Source organism: Musa acuminata, unplaced genomic scaffold, assembly GCF_036884655.1.
Source record: "Musa acuminata AAA Group cultivar baxijiao unplaced genomic scaffold, Cavendish_Baxijiao_AAA HiC_scaffold_1102, whole genome shotgun sequence".
Lineage (NCBI taxonomy): Eukaryota > Viridiplantae > Streptophyta > Magnoliopsida > Zingiberales > Musaceae > Musa > Musa acuminata.
Window position 1 is genome coordinate 25,734 of NW_027021315.1, and position 13,166 is coordinate 38,899.

A 13,166-nucleotide genomic window follows, 5' to 3' on the forward strand; every position below is an offset into this window, starting at 1 on the left:
CAAGGGCCGGTCACGCACCGAAACGACAGAGATACTCCAGCTTCTTTCGGTCGGTCGGCGAAGTAGACGGATAAGGGTGCACTCTTCCAACGCAATAAAATCAGCACATTCCTCCAGTGTTCAACAAATATTTGTGTAAATATAAAGCAACAATGTAAATGATTGATGAAAATTTTAATAACCTATTGGTACCAATGGACCATAAGATATTTTGACCTGTATAATATAACAACATTAAATAAAATAATAAGAAATATATAATAAAATAATACCTATTTGCTCCGAATGCTAATACTTGGTTAGTAAACTACATAAAAACTTGCATGTATATGCTCTCGTAGTAGTTAAATTCAAGTATAAGATTTTACTTGATGACTTCCAAGTATCTCAATACTTAGTAAATTATGCAATGATGTGTTACATATATGAATGACATGCTGCTTCCACGAAAAGATAATTTACAGGCTCGTCATAATATGTGGAAAGCTTGCTTAAAACATATAACCAGTAGCAAAGTCAAACGTAGCAAAAGCACTTGCTCTACTGCCAACGTTTTGGAGCCTTCAGGGAAGATGATGACTGGCAATTGGTAGCTTTCCTTGTGCCTGGTGTGTAATTAGAGAGCAACAAAGAGTTTAATGTGATGAAAACGACATATATAGATGGATGCATTTGAACTTCCATTACTGAAAGCAAATATAGATATCATCGCTTGCACAAATAAGAAACTTTTTGAAAATTTATGGCTCTCAAAATTGAGCATGGAAAAGATCAACGGGTTTGATTGTTCAAATTGTCACTTACGTATTGGTCATTTTGTTTTGATTTATTAATGGAAGTATGGCTAACATATTGGTACCTACACCTTGAAACCACCATTTCCTTTTAATCTAACACTTCAACCCTTGTTTATTTCTTTTAGTTTTTTTTAGAGATTGTGACCAAACCTACATATGATTGTTACTGACCCTTTTAGATATGTGAAACAATGTTATTGTCCCTTGGTCTAAGAATACATATGATTGTTAAAGATTTTTAAATTTTTCTAGTTCAATTATTCTTAATTATTTCATTAGATACTGTAATAGACTAAAGAACAATAACAAAATATCGAATTCTTCGTTTTTTTAATATTTAGTCAATAACCCGCCGTTGCAACAACATGCATGTAATAAACTAAAAAATAATGGTATCAAATTGTATATAGTGATACGATGAGGGCTGATCAGTCATTAGGAATAAAATGTAACAACCAATATCTGAATAAACCAAAAAATAATCTAATGCAATTGCATGAACAATCGAACATAATTTTGAATTATCTGGTAAGGCATTCAAAGCTCCTTACTTTCTAAGATAATTTGCCTGGAAAAATACCACACTAAAGAGAATTAATCATTAAATGCCATGAGAATGGAACTGCAACAATAGCAGATTTCTACTTGCTGCTTTTCATGGCAATTATGAAACAGAAAATCATTCACAGTCATCAAAATTCAAGAGAAAATGAGCCAGATTTAATGACGTACTTGCAGACTTTGATGGTTCTTTCAATTTCAATTTGGTAGATGTCACTTGTCCGGTTTTTGTAGGTGGTCTGGAGATTCTTGACTGAACTCTAGGTCTGCATTCAAAACAAATAAAGTAAAAGATCTCAGAGAAGAGAATCAACAGCTAAAACCACACCAAATAAAATGCTAAGCATAATAACATCACAAGCTGTTCCTTTTTTATTTATCAGCTAAATCTTTTTTTTTGTGTCATAAAATGGGAACACAAAGGAAAACTGCAGAAGCAAGAAAGAAAGATACATAAAAGTGGAAACTGCATTGAGTTAGAACAGATAATGATAGACATGTTCATATTAGAATTGAGTAAGCACACTGACAGCTTCACAAATTTAAAAAACAATAATTGGTGATGCAACATATATTTCAAAATGGTAAATATTTTTGTGTTAGCAGATAACAGCAACCATGCAATTGTGTTAAAAAATGAACTTACATCTTCCCTTTTGACATTTCCACTGATTTGATAGATTCAGGAAAAACACCAAACTCAGTGGAACTGCTTACTGAACCATCAGTTTCTGTGCCCACTGAAACCACACTGTCAGATATTTCACTTAATTTGTCTTCTAAATCCACATCTCTGAAGCCCACAAGGTAAGCATCAGCTTGCAATTTCTGATCTTTATCCCCTCCATTAGCCATGCAATGGTTTTCACTAAACTGAAAGCTGTTATCCAGATCTGAAGGAGCTTTACCAGTAGATATCACTAGCCTCGCACTGGACAATTGAGGGCCTAGTCTGGTTGTTCCACCCAAACATGGAATACCAGGAGAGGAAGAGTGAATCAACATGGCATTTCTCTCATTTAGCATAGGAGACTGGGTTCTAAGATCTATGACCATTTGCAGTTGTTCAATTTCTTCATCCTTCCTTGCTACTGTGTCTTTAAGAAATCCCACCTGCATGAGCAACTAAGAAAAATAAGTAGACCTACTCAAACTTTATCGAACAACTGGCAAGAAACTCTAAATGAAGACAATAGTATGCCACCAATCTAGCAGGAATTCTTTCTATTCCAGGGTGGATCGATCATTAAAAAAAATCTTAAATTCAAAAGAACATTTGTAGAAGGAATAAACAAATTGAAGATGACTTATCCATGGCTCAAGTACAAAAGTTCAGCTTGACAAATGAAAGCTATCTGGGTCATTCTTTAACAGTGCCTCAATACTGAGAACTTTTCCATTTCATCCTATAGCAATAGCCACTTGACTAACAATTGCTCTGGGGCCTCAACATAACCCACATATGAGATAAGTTTTAGTACTAATATAGTTTTAGTTCTAAGATAGTTTTAGTACTAAGATAGATATTTTCCATACTTTGCAGTTTGCAGTATTCCAGAACTACATGAGGAAACAAAAGAAATCAGTTTTTAATAGAGGGGATGATAGAGGGGGGTAACCTGTTCCAACAGATCTTTTATGTCCCTGCCATCTTTGTTACTACGTGCAGCACCTAACTCGACTCCAGACACTCTTTCAGCAAACTTTAGGGTACTAATTGTCTCTGAATACGATTCAATATCTGGATTAATTTGGACAAACATAAGTGTCTTGGCCTGTCCACCTGTGATTTAAATGTACAACCAAATTACTTTAGAATCAGCAATAAATTTATCAGATCAATGGATTGTCAATGAGAAGTACATTGTCAATGGATATCTCCAAGCAAATGTGAGAGTCGGTACCTAAAGAACTTTGAAGAACTTGAGTTAGTTTGCTATTTCTGTAAGGAACATGAGTATTTTTTTGTGCTAAAGCAAAGATCACATCTCCAAGAGCAGACAGAGATTTGTTAATATGCTGTGCTTCCTTAAGTCTGTCTCCAGTTGCTTCAGACCGTTCAACTCTTTCACTACCTGCAAGATCTATCAAATGAAGACAACCCCTTGAAGTAGATCCAGTCTTTAAATCCACACCTCGAACATGGACAGTTAGAATACTGCAGCAAAGAGAATTGATGATAAAGCAGTGAAGGCAAAATAGTATGTAAATTATGTGCGTGAACTGCCATGAGAGAGGAAGACCTGTGAGATCGACTACTTCGCTCATTGAGAGCAGTTGAACCCACAGCTCTGTTTGTTTGTCCAATATGCATCAACTGCAGAACATCTGAAGTTGATTTGACAGGGTGCACACTAGCATCAGGCACAGCAAGTCCATTCGGTTGAGTACTACTCCAGACCCCAAGTGTGTTGCAAGTTACAGAAAATATAATTGCACTTTGACTTTAGATCTTAATGGTGTTCAAAATTCAAATATAGGTATTAGACTAAAGCAAATGATAAGTAGAAGTCATTACATAAAAACAATAATAGGCATATCATCAGCAACATATAAGATAGAAAAAGAAGCCAATAAAACTAACCAGTCTTGAGGAAAATTATGTTTATTTCTAAGAAGAAAAGAAACAGACATGCATAAAGGATATCTCTTTTGGGGACCATCATCTACAAGAAGATCACGCACTTGTTCATTGTATATTTCAACCATCTGGACACCCACTTCATAGAAATAACTATTTCTCCTATTTTCAGATATCTCAAAAAGGTCACTCAGAGCTCGATAGTTCACCCCCCAATCCTCCACGGATGCTGAAATAGGTCCACTCTTGAAACAAGATTTTCAAGAAAAAAAAAAAACCAATTGCACACATAAGCATGTTCTCCATCAAAAAGAAAAAAAAATAACTGAAAATTAATAAAGGAAAAAAACATACCATTGTATAGGTTTTCCCAGATCCAGTTTGACCATATGCAAAAATACATACGTTGTAGCCATCAAGAACTGATCGTATTAAAGGTTGAATATCCGAGAATATTTCAGCTGTCAACATATTGGCAAGACAAAAGTAATATATTATGCTTCATAATATGAGAAACAATCTATATCTAATATCATCCTAATCAAATAAACATATACCAGTTCTTAACTGTATAAAACATTGACAGTAGTACTATTTTGAGAAAATATTCTACGATATACAAGATAATTTAAAAGAATCACAACCTTGAGAAGCAGCTTGATCAAATACTTTGTTAAACTTGAACATCCGATGTCCATCCTTCCCTTGTTTAGAGGGATTCACAATAAGGAGTTCACCACTCTCACCAATGTAATCTATCGTCGTTGACTTTTGATTTTGACCAGGAAGGAATGGTCTTATGCGGCAATACACTCTAATATTTCCTATTAAGTATAAAAATGAACTACAATTTAGAATATGTCTTCCACAGGTTACATAAATAGCCATACTTTTGCTAAATAGTTACCTTTCAGTTCCTGAACCTCATTATATAATCTCTGGTTCTCTGCAAGAACTTTATGATAATTATCAGCAGCATCTGCTAATACTTTCAACTTCAGCCCTGCAGGATGAGGATACAAGCAAAAGGCTAGTACTGGAGGGAGTCATCAAAAGTAAAAGCAGCTAAACATGCAAATATAGAGCTCCAGAATCCCAGTACCCAAATTAGTCATTTCTTCTCGACATCTCTTTTGAGAATGTACTATCTCCTGCTTGATGGAGATCGATGCTTTCCGTAAGTCCTGAGAGAGTTGAAGTTTCCGGTCTCACTAGGAAAATAGATATATTGAAGAAAACGAAAAAAGATCAAAAAAGCCAAACCTGCATGGATTGCAGCTGAGAGTGTATGAAATTCCTGAAATTATTTTCCTTATTTTCCCAATTTTTGAATTTTAATTTTGAATTTTCCTCAAGTTCTTTTATCTTCTTCTTTGAATCTGCTAGAAGGAATTCAACTTCCTTTGTCTTCTCAAGTAAGTGTGCTTTACTTTCCCTTGCCTTCTCCTCCAATTCTTGACAGCGATTTTCATACATCTTGTGTGTCATCGCAAGTTCCTGCTTAAGTTCCACAATTATACTTTCCATATCCTCTTTCTCCTTCATCAATTTAAATACTTCTTTCTCCCCAATGTTTTTCCTTTCTTCAATCTTCAGTTTCTCTGCCTACACCAATACACACTCAAATAAAATTAAGAGGTTGATTTTCGCTTAAGAAGCAATTCCAAGAAGAAACATCTCAAGTAATGTTGCTTTACAATGTACCCTAATTAGGCACTACAAGAACGCAACACATATTTTATGTGATGTTCCCAACAATTTTGACTACGTCCATGGTGCACCATGGTGTTCCATGCAGGTTTAATACGATGACTTACCCAGGAAGCTATTACAATGAAACACAGACAACAAGTTATGTCATGCATGAAGCAATCACAGCATCAGTAGTTTGATAACTCTACTAAAGCTAGATCTCCTTTAACAGAAACTATTCACAATTATTAATTACTCAATGGAACATCATAGTTTCATGCAGAGGTGAAACTATAGAACTAAATAAATTGCTATCTCTATGAAATTAAAAGTGTGCAACAATCGCTATATATTACAGAGGTGAATGCCTACCATAAAATCCTCAAAAAGAAAGGAGGAGCATCTCCCCACAAATTTACTAACCAGTAGTGACTCAGCTAGCTTTTCTACAGAGAGATGTTGCGTTGATTTTCTCAAATTTACAAATGACTCTAAAGCAACTGCAAGTATTATTTGCACAACTCCAAATGGTGAATGACGCCATTGGAATCACATTCTAGCGCAATATTTTTATGACATTTATTAACCTCGTACAAGCTTCCCAAACAGCCACTGCCTTTGAGCATAAGCTAAAATGAAGTGGAAAGAGTTAAATTGCTTCTTGCCCCAATAGGATTTCTTGTAAGACACTTGTCAAAGAGCAAGCCCCACACTTGGCAGCATCAGGACTATAAGGCACATCGTTGTCAGTATCAAATCATGCCTGCAGGGAAGGTTTCTACTTAAAGCAGATGCAAATTCCTATCCTTTTAGCCAAGGATCCAGATTGCTAAAATAGTCATCAGACATGGAGTGAGTCCAATAACAATGGCAACACGGGAAGATAGCATTTACTAGAAAATCCACTAATATTAGCAACAATTACTTTGATTAAGGCTTCAAAATCAGCATCTTCTCAAATCTTCTCGTGGAACCTACCCTTAATGGCCAACCAGCCCAACATCCTAAAGGTTGAGCCCTTTTTTGCATGCCCAATAATGCTATCAACATTGCTTAATTAACTGCTCGAACAGCTGTGTGATTACCAGTATTTATTAGCCCAGCCAAGCAATTGTAATAGACCATACAGCTCAATACTGCTTGGCTTGTTGCCTTTTTTCCCCCCTAACAATACAAGGTGGTATCAGTTAATATACCTTACATCTTTGCCCAATATTTGTTTGACAAGTTGGAAAAACCAGTATCGAACCCGTTTAAAGACCGTGGCCAACATTAGCACTATCCATGATGAGTATAAGAAAACATTATTATCTTGCATGACCAAAATAACAACCTTCAGGATTGACATTAAAGTGCATCAAAAGACTTATGATTCCATGCTTTTCTCTACAGATGATGCATGGTTTCATGTCTTCAAGGGCTTTTATCACATCTATCCTACATGAGGGGGCAGAGTTGGGTAGACAGTTTTTAAGATGCCTATACAACCACATGAAATATCTGAAACATGCCCATAAAGAATTAAATTATCCAATACATATCATATATGCAACCTATTCATATTTATCATCAAAGTGAACTTTCAATAAATGGCATTCCACTTATCTCTAGGTGAATGATTAAGTTATAAATCTGGACCAGAATAACCGAAACATCCTGGCTATGTCAAATTGTTTGCCATTGTTGACAGTATAAAGGCTTTACACAGCTCACATTTCAAAATAATTATTTCAAATAGAGGGCAAATGGGTCATTTTTATAAATATACTGCAACGACTGGACTCTAACAAGTTTTAAAATGTAATCAAGCCTAAAGGTTATCCAAGCTTGGAACAGGGTCACTTGCAGTTTTAAATAGTAGAAACAAGTTAAAATGAACCATCCTAATCATCACAAAAATCTAACAATTAAATTGATGCAAATTCTCACTGAACTGTTCATTCTTAAAGGGGCATCACATGTCTAAGCTACTGGAGTTCAATCATTTGAATTGCCATCATATTACTAGGGGCAGGAAGGAAGTGATTTTGGAACAGACAGGAAAGAAACCAATAATTAGCTCGTGCAATTCAATCTTTTGGCACATGAAAACACACTTTACATGTTAACATTTTAGAAGCAAGCACAGGTCATTTAGTTCTGAGCATGTCATCCTTACAGAGCAAAGGGTAGAAACAATCTAAAACTCACTGGTCCTGGCCACTGAGAACTTGAATCTCTAGGATTTTACTACTAACTTGTGTCATTGATATGGAAGTAAAAGAATTTATGTTTACTTTCCAATTCCACAATCTATCTTTAGCCACTCAACAGCAGAAAAGCAATAGAGGACACTAAAAATCATAGATAGTAGGTTTTGATTCATCCCTCACACCTATTTATTCAGTCTAGGTACATAGTTCCTCAAAATCACATCATTTAGCAGAAGCAATTCACAATTTTCAATATGTAGCACAAAATGATTTACTGTATTATCACCATGTGACAGCAAAAATACTTCTGTGCAACCCAAAGTAGCAGCAACTCTTTTAGCACAAAAGAGAACATCCCCACCCTTGCCCGAAAAAAGAAAACATATACAGAGAGAGACAGAGAGAGAAATACAAATGGTGCAGCACAAGATACAATAAAACAGATTTTAGCTCTACCAGATATCTTCTGATGATATAGTAGAGTTTATTGCTGCATGATGCTTCTTTGAGAAGTCAAAATTTGCTGTGACAACTGATCCAATTTTATACACTTCTGTAAATATAATGCGTCGATCATTAAGAGAGAGATGATCATCTCACCATCAACTACAGAAGAGAGGTAAGCACACAAGTACTCATATGAAGTGCAAAAACACAAAACAGAAGTTGTCAAAACTAGACAAGGACATATGAAGAGGCGAGTATATGTCTAGGTTTTTACTAGTTTCTATAACTAAGAACCGCTAGAAAGAAGACAATGAGACAGATCCAGGAAAATATCCCCCTTTTAATGCTTGGTATGCTCAAAGCTGAATATGCATGATCACATATGTATATAGAATCTTAAACAATGCCATGAATCAAGGTTAGTTGAGAAGGCTTGACATGTAGGCTCATGAAAAGATCAAACATGAGGGTCACTAACCACAAATGTAGGATAAATCACATAGTTATTTGAAAGCCTAGCATACATATTTGTGCTTATTGCTTGATTTAAAGTCACAGGGTAACTGCTGCCAAATAAACTCAAAAAGCATCACCCTCATCAACCATTTTATATCTTTCATAGACATGTCAATTTGGATGAAGCATCAACGAAGTCTATGTTTTAACATTTCCTTCCATCCTTACGAATGCAATGCATTTATACCTATATGCATACAAATATCAAAGTGAAAGTAGTCACAATGTGCGAGAATTTAAATGTTGTTTTGAAAAGATAATCTTTCTATCATTTGTTGAAGATACAATGATAGTTTGAGGGCAGATTAAGAATGTCAATGTACAAAGGCAAAAGATTCTGAATGCTTTTGGACAGCATTAAACAAGCAAGAAGACAGATACGACAAAAGGTTATAATACAATAGCATACAATTTCAACACAATTGGCAGAAAAAAAACCTATACCTTTGTCAGCTGGAGCTGGTGCATGACTATCTGCAACAATAAACACAGAGCCAAGTTGTCAAAATAGCACAACACTTGAGTATTGGAATATGATAACATGATGGGAACTAATCAATAAGTACCTTGTTTTCTTCATGTGTCCCTTTTGCTAATTCTTCTAGCACCCTGATTCTTGATAGATATTTCTCTTCACGGACCTTAATGAGATTATTTTGCTGCAGATAACCAACCATTAGAGAACTATAAAAGAGAACTGTTGAATGTCATGTGTCTCTTACATTTCTTATATGATCAGCTTGAGTTGAAATACGGCGTTCTATCTCTTGCACAACTCTCTTTAATAAGCATGCTACACGCTAAGGATGGAAGAAAAGAGAAGTGATTAAAACATCAAATCAGGAAAGTCAAACGATAGACTTGCAAGTAGAAGCACATGGGCCTTTAGAGTAAACCAATTATTTGCTCTTCCTGCAACATACATGAGGTATCTCCCCATTCCTCCTCTCAATACTTTCATCAAGGATCCCATTAATAATGCTTAAAAGTGATCGAGTTGGAGCATTCTGCATCCAAGGATGTGAGAAGAAAATTATGTGATATGCTAGCGGTCAATGATTCCACAATAGAGAATCAAACATTCTTTATGATTAGTATATCTGAAAAGCTTACATCTAAACAGTTCGATTTCAACATTTCTGAAATTTTAGCAGCTGAAAGATCAGAATAACGCCCCTGTCTCAATTGGAAAACTTCATGAAAGTTATGTCCAACATGATGTAGCAGAGCAGCTGATGACTCTACAAAATTATTCGGAGACTGTCAACATATGTTTATTACTTTCATTATTATCTGAAAAGAAGGAATGAAACAATGTCTAGACAACTATTATACAGCCAAAACATTTACCAATCAAGAAATGGCACAACCTATCATCCTTAAATTATAAAAAAACTACTGAAAAACATTATCATACTGTGTAATGTGTATATGGGTGCTCCCATGTGATGACCTTGTATGGCTTTAATGACAGTTTGAGAGATCTACAAGTAGCATATATAAGTTTGCTAATCGACAGTTGCTAATGGTAAGGAAGAATAGAAATAAATAGAAGTGAGACAGAAACTGGAGAGAATCGTTGCACAAATGAAATGCGCCAAGTACTTAAGCTTCCAGCATTAGAGATTAAAGTAACTCACAATTCCAGAAAAATGAAAATCCATGATCAACAGTAACAATTATAAAATGAAATCTCAAAGATTTCAGAAGACTAGGTGGATCATCTATCAAAAACAAACATACATAGGAGCTCTTTAGCACAAGTGGTGACTGCTAAACGTATTCCACCACCTAGATTTCACAATGCTATCCTTGTGCAGAGTAGAATGAGCACGTGCACCAACTTACATTAGATCTAGAAATCCAAACTCCTTGTGCAAAAGCTCAAATGGATACTAGACTATTTTCCTAGGCTATTTTCTATCCACTACAATCTTTATATTCCCTTTCCAACTTCAACAGGTAGTCAGTCCTCTTGGCATCATGAAGTCCCCAATCCAATGATAAGTTTTAATGGCCTTTAAACAACAAGAACAATTTAATAACGATTTGGGCAAGTTACCATTAACATAACAAACCTTCTGGAAGTTTCCACCTCTTTCTTAGCTGGATTGCAGATTTGTCCAAGTCAGGGTGGCCATCTTCCATGCTATCCAAGTTCAAATGATCTCTGACGGACAGAAGACACTCCACAACCGCAGAAATAGATCCCTGAAACAATAGGATGCATAGTAGCAACAAAATATGTACAAGAGTATCATGACCACATCAGATTAAGTCAACAGGAACATGAAATTTCACTCTCATCAAGCACAGTTTTCATGAGAGGACATGCTACGAGTTCAGGTCCCCTGTTTTTTTTCAAATCTGACAGAGATGTGCACTATTACCTGCTCTAGATCCACAATTCTGAAACTAGGCAAACACAGTTCATCCACAACCGAAATGAACTTCTTAATAGTAATCAACCTCTTCTCAGAAGGATCATAAGTACCTCGTGGACTCTGCAGTACAAGTTCAAATCAAAAATGGAGAACAAGCAATCACCATGAGGCACAAATATCTTTGTAAGATCATCATGCTTTAGAAGAGTTGCCATTTGCCATTGATTCATACCTCCGAGAAAAAAGGATTGATCCTGCCCAATATTCGACAAAGGACAGTCCCATCCAACAGCCTAGCTCTCAGTTCCTCATCCGAGGCATCTTCCGGCGCATTAAAATCCAGGAACAGACTATTCAGCCACCGAATTACATCTGATTGCTTCTTCCCTGAGCACGTAAAGAAACAGACTTTTCATTGTTTACCTACCTACACAGAATTTGTTCGGCCGATCACTAAAAAATTAAGAACTTACCTGCATTCCCTTCGGCATCCGCAGTTCCCATGCTATCTTTTGTCCTGTAATTCACTTCAAGGCTCATCAGACCAACTTGAGCACGACGCTTTTCATTTCACACCTTCTCATTCCACCTCAGTGCAACAACACGCCCGTGAATCCCTCCAAAAACACAAACCAAGACCCCAACTAACTCGAAAAAGATGTCACCCTTGGAGCAATGCTGCACTCCTGAGTCGAGATCTCATCAGGTAACGTCCTTTCCTTGTGGAAGAATGCGTACCCAGCCTAATAGGAAATTAGGGCACCGAGAAGAAACGAATCTGAGTCGGATCGGAAAAAGAAACGAAGCAAGATCCGAGAACACCCACAAACCTGGACCGGAGGCGGAACCGCAGCAGATTTAGCGTTCGGGGTCAGCTCCGAGCAGAGAGATTCGGTTTTCCGGGGAACGCCAGCCAGGTGGAAATTGTTGGGGGTTTCCTTGCTCGTTGAGGTGGGTATGGAGTGGAGAAATCTTGAAATAATTTATTACCGCTTTCCTCTCTCTCTCTCTCTCTCTCTCTCTCTCTCTCTCTCTTTATCTGCCTTCGTAACTTTTGTTTTATTTCGTCCTTGACGTGCGCCAACTCTCGGAGCTCCCTAGCTCTGCTTTCTCTTCTCCATCGCTTTCGCCTTTGGTCGCTTGACGGCGTTAGGTATCTCGACGGCGGGCCATTTCACCTCGTAAGGAAGAAACGTGACCGTCTATTCGATGAAACAGAACTTCCCGCACCCGGTGAAAATAAATGACGTCTCCTCACGGGACCCGCATCGGTCCCACTTCCATCTCTCCCGTTCTTTAACTTAGCGGTGCGGGTAACTGAGAAAAGGGTAAGAAAAGTTAATTTTTTTCTTTTTTAATTGAACTTCCATTTGAATGTTAAATTTAAGGCTTAAATTCTCTTTCAACTACGAAAACGCCACTACGTTTACCCGATGAACACCTTACCCGATACACCGTGCGTGCCTTGTGACGTCAGGCACCCTGCGGGGCGCGCGCTACCGTGGTCAAGAGGTAGGTAAGATGTCGGGTAGCCCACGACTGGGTCAGCAAAGATTCGCTAAATCAGGTAAGGTCAGAGACGGCAAACGGGGTTTGACGGCGCTCGCCATTTGCGCGGATTCGTATTATTTAATCTCAATTCCTTTCCCGCCTTGCGGAGAGGTTTGGTGCGTCGGAGGGGTTCCGCCGCGTCAGCCGCATATTTGTCACGGGGAAGGACCCGAATCAGCTCTGAAACTCTTTCGGGGTGACGCGTGCTTCCGCGCTGTGAGAAGCTTCATTCATGACGTGGCTCGCCGACCCACTTGTGGAACCAGACACAAATCGGGAGCTCCAGCGTCAGCTGTCAAGGGTGACTCAGCCCGCCGAAGAGCTTTGTTCCTTCCCAGATACTTTTCGTCTCCGATCATGTGCATCACCTACCTGCCCGGTGGTGGCTCTACAGATGGGTACCACGTGGGGCCCACGGTGACTTCAAACACAAGGCACGCACGCA

The 13,166-nt window shown here is 37.5% G+C and overlaps 1 protein-coding gene across 2 annotated transcripts; it reads right to left on the reverse strand.

The window, feature by feature from the left end:
* Positions 1-344: 344 nt before the first annotated feature.
* LOC135666441 (kinesin-like protein KIN-14C) lies at positions 345-12,250 on the reverse strand. 2 transcript variants are annotated; one of them, XM_065178013.1, is made up of 22 exons: positions 12,001-12,249; positions 11,644-11,913; positions 11,403-11,557; positions 11,177-11,290; positions 10,865-10,997; positions 9,900-10,027; positions 9,710-9,793; positions 9,509-9,586; positions 9,353-9,445; positions 9,231-9,260; positions 5,203-5,544; positions 5,042-5,123; positions 4,847-4,942; positions 4,584-4,763; positions 4,294-4,400; positions 4,005-4,184; positions 3,602-3,765; positions 3,263-3,516; positions 2,978-3,141; positions 2,005-2,471; positions 1,530-1,624; positions 345-605 (listed from the first exon to the last, which is right to left on the reverse strand). In XM_065178013.1, the coding sequence occupies exons 2-22, from the start codon at positions 11,708-11,710 to the stop codon at positions 541-543; spliced, it is 3,078 nt and encodes a 1,025-aa protein (XP_065034085.1). In that variant the 5' UTR covers positions 11,711-11,913; positions 12,001-12,249; the 3' UTR covers positions 345-540. The 2 variants fall into 2 exon arrangements, with proteins under 2 accessions (XP_065034085.1, XP_065034086.1); XM_065178014.1 differs by lacking the exon at positions 4,584-4,763 and having other exon boundaries at positions 12,001-12,250.
* Positions 12,251-13,166: the final 916 nt, after the last annotated feature.